At 44.6% G+C, this 7,863-nt stretch overlaps 1 protein-coding gene across 1 annotated transcript in view; it reads left to right on the forward strand.

Moving 5' to 3' along the window:
• Positions 1-4,053: 4,053 nt before the first annotated feature.
• The window catches only part of HOXC10 (homeobox C10), a 4,617-nt gene continuing 807 nt past the window's right edge, over positions 4,054-7,863 (forward strand). The window contains exons 1-2 of the mRNA XM_061368758.1: positions 4,054-4,881; positions 7,829-7,863. The exon at positions 7,829-7,863 is cut by the window's right edge and continues 807 nt beyond it. Of these exons, the coding sequence (XP_061224742.1) occupies positions 4,092-4,881; positions 7,829-7,863 (825 nt within the window). The 5' untranslated portion in view covers positions 4,054-4,091. The remainder of the gene's footprint in view (positions 4,882-7,828) is intronic.

Here is a 7,863-nt window from a genome sequence, read left to right on the forward strand (position 1 = left end):
TGTTATTGTACTCCAGTGTACTTTGTCATAAATCAGAATTATTTCCGCTACAACATGGGGCATAATACCGGGCAGAAATACAAATTTAAGGTAATCATTAAAGTGTTGCTACCAAATACTTCCTCGAAGCGAAAATGAATGTTTGTCATAAAACGTAAGAAAACTTGGTAAAAAATACAATGGGCATAAGAAACACTTTCTACACATAACTCACGGTTAAATAATTAGATTGAAAAGGGGACAGGTAAAATATTCCGGGGAAGCCTGAGAGATGCTTTGTCTTGGAAATCGTAGACATTTATATACTCCTCGGGGTGATGGGCAGAAGAGGGGATTTTCTGTCATCTTTTCTGCCTTCCCGTCCCCTCGTCCATGCCTAGAGAGGCTTCCCTGGCACCACAGCGCCTGTTTGGGGGTGTTTGTGGGCAATTGCTACTTTTGTGGTGCTGGGGTCGGTGGAGGGACACAGGGACACCCCTAGAACCGGGAAAGGAAAGGCAAAACTTCATTCGTGAGTGCGAGTCTCGTAGGTCAGTAAAACACCCTAAACCGGCTCAAAAAGGCCGTGTTGAATCCACACGGGCAGCCCCACGTATGAGACTGGGACGACGTGTGCGTGGTTCCCCGAAAAGTGTGTAGAATTCCAAGTAGGTTATTAAAGTCCTTACCACGGGCAGACTCTTTCCTTTAAAGTTTTAATAGCATTTGTTCGTATTTATTTTCTGTAATTAGAGTAAAGCATTTTTCCCAACGGGGGTTCCACTTAGGCTGATGAATTTTATTTCCCTTTCCATTAATGACCCATGTTTATCATACTTCTAATTATTTTTAACTTTAAACAATATTCGCTCTCCTGGAGACGTCTCTGTGCTGCTTCCTAACGTCAACTTTCTTTCTCCATGGCCAAAAAAACCCCATCACGGTGAAGTTTCCGGATATATCCAAGTCATATTTTGAGGAATAATCCCCTATTATATTTGCTCAACCCCCTTTGCTCCCGAAGATACTGGTTATCAACTCGGAAATAGGCTTGAAACCCTTCAAACCTTCACATCGGTACCTTGTGCTGACCAAAACCGGTAAACAAAATGCCTGTGATTGGTGTAAATCTTTATTTTATACTCACAGCGTTTACACATTCATAAAAGATGAGGTTTCCAGCACCTTTTTTTTCCTCCTTGCTCCAGCAACCTGGATGAGGAGCTTTGCTCGAGATGCTCTCGAGAGTGCCTGGTTCTGCAAAGAAGCGAATTCCAATTATTTAATGTCACGTTTGATGTGCTCCGTGCAACTCCTTCATATCTCCTTCGACAAAAGCACCCACCAGAACAGAGGGCGAAAAAAACCCCACCACCAAAAAATCAGGAAAACATATTTAATCTTTGGCAGACAATACAGGAAACTATGAGGTCAAATTTTGGTGTCCCCAAAAATGCACGTGTAGCTATTTGACTGAACAGCAGAAATCATTGGCCAGCCACATCAGCTGCAAAAATAAAGTAAAAGATGGGGGGAAAAGATGTAGAAGAGGGGGGGGAAATCAAACCGGGGGGGGGGGTAAAAGCAATATAATACAAAATTGCATTGGTCTTTAATTTCATCACCTATAAATGAGAAAATATTGGCTCCCATACTAAAGTTTTATTCTTTGCTTATAAATATTATGTGGAATTTTCGTTTGATATCATAAAACTGAACGATTTCTATCAAACTGTTTTAAAAAGACCTATGCAGATAACACAAATAGAGGCAATAAAGTGGCAAATAGCTTTCCAGGGAAACCAAATGGCGTCTGAAGCCTCGAACGCTTTTACTGTGCTGGGGAAGTGGGCACCCGAAATAGGATTATCCACTTTTAGGCTTTTTCGGCCTAAGATATTGAAACCTGTCCCACTTGATGTGGAGAGAAGACCAGCAAGGCTCTGGAAAGTTAAGTCGAGGGGAATTTTACAGCCGTGCTTTTAAAAATCTTTGGGAAAACAGGCTTGCAGACGTGAGAATATTTAAGCAGGACTTTGCTCTAAACCGTTACAAATCACCCCAAACGGTCAAGTTCCACTTTCTCTCCTTCAATGTGCTTTTTTTTTTCCCCCACGATTTTTTGCTCATTCTTTTTACTTTTTTTTCTATTCTTATTTTTCCCGCTTATTTTTCTCCCCTCCTTCTTTTTAATTCCCCTTTCTTTTTCCTTCGTTTCCCTTACTCCCCCTTTTATTTTTCCCCTTTCCTCTCTTCTCTCCCCCCCCCCTTTTTTTTTTAATGAAAGGTGGCGTTTTCTTTTTGTTTCCCTTGAAAGTGACTCTGAACCCGTCTCTTTCTAATCGTAATGATCTTGAAATTCCGGGCAATCTGCCTTTTCATTTATTTATTCGCCATTGCCCTAATTCGCTGCTACATCTAACATCAGAGTTCATCCACCAGCACTACAACGTGCTAGGAAAAATGATGAAACCCCCCCCCCAACCCTATACAGCTTAATTTATACAGGATTTAGATAATAATGAAGAATATAAGGTTGGGAGGGAGGGCACGATAACCGCGAAGGTTTGAATTCCGTCGTACTTCAAGCATCAGATCGTGCTCGCAGATTTCAGATTTCCAAGAAAACAACAACTTGAGCTGCCATCGCAGGGAACTGAGCCACGAAAGAGGAGAGAGAGAAAATATTGGAGAGAAAAGTAACTTTTCCCCTGAAATCACCCCACGAAAAAAAAAAAAGAAAGAAAAGAAAAAAAGAGAGAAATCAGATAAAACCCGACCAAATTGTGAAAGTTTCAGTCTATAAAGCCTTCTGCATGGTATGTACTGAGTCCCATGTTAGATTTATTAATCCCCCCCCCCCAGTAGTTATTTCCCGGAGAGAAAGAAGGAGCAGACAGGGAGACAGACAGACAGACAGGAGGGGACAAAACCCACCACACCACAGCTCTTGCAGTTTCCCAGCTGAAAGTCGCTCCCTGTTCACAAATTCGACCCCCTTTTTCCTCTCCAAGGGGAATTGTCTTTTTCACCCCCGCCCTGCACACCATCACATATGCCATTTTAGCCCAGAAACTTAAGACAGCTCGGGAATGAAAGTGGATAATTAAAAAAAGCTGTCCTTGCGGAGTCAGGGAAGGCGAAGCTGCTTTGCTGAGAGGGGAAAAAAGACAAGGAAATAAAACGGAAAATAAAGGGAAATTAAGGTTTTTCTTCATTAGAAAACCTGTTTGGGAAATATTCAACCTGCTCTAAGGAGCTTCGGGGTTTCAGGGAAATGTCTGGCTGAAGGGTCCCTGAATTATTCCAATGTTTGCCCCCCTTCTCTTCCCAGGTGTCTCTCAAAACAGCAAAAGCAAAACGGCGCCGGGGCGCATCACCCCACCGCACCCCCTAAACCCCATCCAACCCCCCCCCATGCACAAATACCCCCCCGAATAATTGTAATAAGCATCAAAATAACGGCAAGACGAAGCAGCGGAGCAGCCGGCTCAGTCCAGAGGAGCTCACCCAGCCTCGCCGCGGAGGGGGAGGAAGGCGCAGCCGAGTGGAAAGAGGGGGGGGGGGAGACAAGAATTGCAAATTTTAATCGGGTTTGGGGCTCAAAAAAAAAATTCTGAAGGGGAAAAGGGGGGAAAAGGGTGGGGGGTGTTAGGATTATTGATTTTTTTTCCATTTAAAATTGAAAATTTACCAAATCCCCGCTTTAATCAAAAGAAAACAAAAAATCATTAAAAAATATGTAATTGTGGTATTCCCCCCCTTCCTTTGCCCCTTTCCCCGCGTGGCTCCGTTGGTAAACAAACGGGCGGGAGGGGAGCGGGGCGCCGGGGCTCTGCCTTTGTTCAACGTGAAGGTCCCGGCCCGGTGCTGGCAGATGTCGCTGTTGCTCCACGGTGCCGCTCCCGGTCCCGCCAACTTGACCCCCGTGACGTCGTCCCCGTCTGAATCATCAAGGCCATTTTCAATCCTCATTGGCCTGGGCATCACGTGGGGGGGTGGAGGGGGGGAGAGCGATGCGTGGATAATTATGGTGCTTGATATTTTTTCCCCCTAAAAAAAAGATGTCAGCCCCTGGCTGGAGTATTCCTCCTTAAAAACCCTCTCTGAAAATGTCATGTCCCAACAATGTGACTTCCAACTCGTTTTTGATGGACTCGTTGGCCGGTACCTGTAGAGGGGAGAATTATTCCTCCAGCCAAGGGATGTACATGCAGCCTGGGAGCGATTTCAGCTGCGGAGTCATGAGGAACTGTGGAATTATCCCGTCTCTTTCCAAAAGGGACGAGGTGAATAGCGCTACCTTGTCTCTCAGCACCTATCCATCTTACCTTTCTCAGCTAGACACTTGGTGTGACCCCAAAAATACGTACAGGATCGAGCAACCTGTTGCAAGACAGCTCCCATCCTGCTCCTTCCCAACCAATGTCAAGGAAGAGAATGTTTGCTGTATGTATAACGCTGATAAAAGAGCAAAAAATGCCACAGAGGCAGCCCTCTACCCCAACCAAATGCCTGAGTCTTGCCTAAATGACCATGAAGTCCCCGTTCCTAGCTACTACCGAGCGAGCCAAGGTTACCCCTCCATGGAGAAGACGTCAAACTGCAGCAATCCAAATGAGTTTGAGGCAAGTTTTGAATCCAGGGCGAGCCTGAACCCAAGGAATGAGCATCTGGAACCAGCACCACCACCACCTCCTCCTCCTCCTCCTCCGCCTCCCCCGGTGGCTAAAGTGAGTTTCCCAGAAAACACAAAAACAGATAATACTCAGAACACATCCACGAACGAAATTAAAACAGAAAAAAGCGCCCCAGCACCCAAAATAAGTCCTTCGGAAGCAGAGAAAGAGCTGAATAAAAACACTGACACCAGCACTGACAATTCTGACAATGAAGCTAAAGGTAAGGGAATCATTCATTACCAGTTGCTAATTTCAGCAATTAGTAACTATCCTTAGCTAATAAGAGAAAGAGTAATGCGAATGTGCAGTAACGTGCTCTCTGCCCTGCCAACTTCTCCTCCAGAAATTGGCACAATAATGTTCTGTATTGTTGATGTCGTTTGGGGAAAAAAAATGCACTTCATAGAAATGTTGCTTTTGTGGGTTTTTCTCGAAAATCTGTATGTAATAGAGCTGGGAAAAGGGAGCAGAGAGCTATTTAAGAACTCGTCCTCTCGCTGTTTACATGGAAAAGAATTTACTGTGCATGTGTTTGTTCTAAAAACTGATGTGGTCCTTGCAATTCTCGCTGCAGAATGCGGTGAGGTGGCTTTGCTTTGAAATAGCAGAGATTGGGGTTTGGTTGTTGGGGTGGGGGGGTTCTTTGAGGGGTGGTGGTGTGCTTTTGAAAGCAGCTAAAGCCTGTTTTTCACCCCCCTTCATCTCGCTTTCTATGCAAATTCTTTATTTCTGTGTGCTGAGCGGATTTGTCTTCTGTGGGGTTTGCTCGGTGTCAAAATGGGGTGAAAAAAACGAAAACGCATAGAGTCTCATTTGCAGTTGCAACCATCTCAGGCTGGAGTTGTGCACAACCTCATTTCATGGCTTGGAAGACTCAAAGAGGAAAAAGCTGCCTTTTATTTTTTTTTTCCTGGCGGACTGAGGTTTTGTTTGCGAAGGCAAAAGAAAAAATGTTTCTGTGTGTTGAGCAGATGTTTTAAGTTTGGGAATTTCTGAAAAGAGGCTTTCATTCAGCACATTTTATTTTCTCTGTGGAGCTGGCGTATGGCTTGAAATCTATTGCTATGTGAATATTCGGGTTGGGTTCTGTCCTGATTCGAAGCGAGGTGGATTCTGAGGCTTCTATCGGGTCAATAAGCGGGGATCATGTGAAGGGAGGGATTGAATTTCTCTAAAAACTTGGTAGAAAATACTGCTCAGATCTAAGCAAAGGGTTGCATGCTCTGCCTGTGGTATGTGGATTAAAATATCCGCCGTGTGTCAAGATCTGGGCTATAATTAGGGCTCCAGCAGCAGCAGAGTGGATGTGGTGTGGGGTGGGGAGGGTGCATGCAAGGCTGAAGGCGTGGGGGTCCACGCAGGACCCCCACGCACACACGTCTCGATGTTGTGGCACCAACAAAACCTCTCCTCTGGCGTTTCCCCTCCTCCAAAATTGGCCTTTTTAAAAGCTGAACCGATAAATACTTATTATTTCCCTTGCTGTTGAAATTTTTTATTCGCCCCCCTCCCTTTTCTTTAAATACCATTCCGCATCCAACCATTCCGCATCCAAAGGGAAAAGATATTATCTGACAGCTGAGTTACAATTACACACACCCAAGAAGAAAAAAAAGAAAGCAAAGTCAAGGTTATCAAAACCCCTGCAAACTTATCTGCACAAAGCGCCTTCAACCTCCAAGCCAAGAAAGGTTTTGGTGGGAGTCAACCCGAAATAAAGATTATATCGGGTTGGATTTGCAATTGAGGCGGAAAGAAAGAAAGGAAAAAATACAGATCGAGGCTTTGCTTCGCTTCGGATGTTAAATTCAAAAGGAGTGCGTGGAGAAAGACGTGGTTTCCCTGATGTTTTTTGCGGTTTAAAAAGCATTTCGTGGTGTTTGTGGTGTTTTCAAATGGTCAGATTCAATTTGGGGTGGATTTGGTTTGCTTCTCTTTCTGTTGCTTCCTTTTAAAATCTGGTTTAGCTTCGGGTTTCGTTTATGTTGAACCTGGATTTTTATTCGGGCAGAAGGTTCAGACCTTTTCTCCTGTAACCGGAGAGGTTGGGGGGCGATTTGATTTCCAAGGGGATCTCCAGGGCTTGGTGGCATTCAAGGTTTTCGGCAAACGCGAGCGTTGGGTCCATGTCACAGCAGCAAATTTTGAAGGTGCCTTTGGCTAAATCAATTTGTTTCTTTGGATTTCCCGATCTGGCAGGAATGCGGTGCCGGGGAGGTTGCTACAATTGCAGGATCCGCTTGGTTTTTCCTTCTAGTTTAGGGAGAAATGTTGGCTGCTGGTGCCAGGATTTTCTCATGACCAAATTCAAAGCCCAAGTATTCTCTGTGTTTATTTATGTACGTGTGAAATACGTTTGCCTTTGCAAAGTGTATGTGTGCGTATCTATACGAGTGTGTAGAGTAAGAAGAGTGTCTATGGGATTACAATTACCTCCGAATTTACCTATATATGCCCCCGCAGCTCATAAAGACAAATCTATTTCGTACAACAAAAAATACACTTGATGGAAAGGCTGCTCCAGGAGGAGCGAAAATCGAGTTCTTTCCCCCCAAATAACACATCTTTACGCAAATATTTCAGCCTCTGCAGTTCATTTTCAAAGAGCAGATAAATAATGTATTTTTATTGGGGTAGCAAAGAGTGACTTGGGCAAACCCCGAGACCTGCAAAGGACTCGAAAGTCCCATCGTTGATCCCAAAATTATTTTGAATTAGTGATATTTTGAGCCCCTCCATCCAGCCTAGTGAAGCCAGAATAAATCCACACCCTGATAGCCTCCAGCCCCCACCGTGGGGGTGCGCGGAGCGGTGCGGTTTCCCCACGCTGCCCCACTCTGTCTGCATAGCTGAGAGGTGGAGGTGCGCACTCTGTTACCACCGGTTTACTCCTAAGCTCAAACCACCCCCTTAGCTTCTCCAAACCTGCTCTTTCCTCCCTAAAACCCCCAGGGGAGCAAGTCATCCCGGCTCCTTTCCTTTTCTTTCTTTGCCCAGAGGCGAGCTGCCTTTTCATGTAAAAAATAAAAAATAAATAAATAACACTTTAAATACAGCTATTTCATTATTTCCCCCCCCCCAAAGAAGCTGCTTTGCCAAATGATGCAATCGGGTAAGTTCTCTTTCCCATTCCCCGGATACTTATGTAACGATGTTATTTTTAACAGAGGATATAAAGGCAGAAAACACTACAGGAAATTGG

This window comes from Neopsephotus bourkii, unplaced genomic scaffold (assembly GCF_033783945.1).
Source record: "Neopsephotus bourkii isolate Nb327-2 ecotype Australia unplaced genomic scaffold, CSIRO-AGI_Nbou_v1 NB_1445, whole genome shotgun sequence".
Lineage (NCBI taxonomy): Eukaryota > Metazoa > Chordata > Aves > Psittaciformes > Psittacidae > Neopsephotus > Neopsephotus bourkii.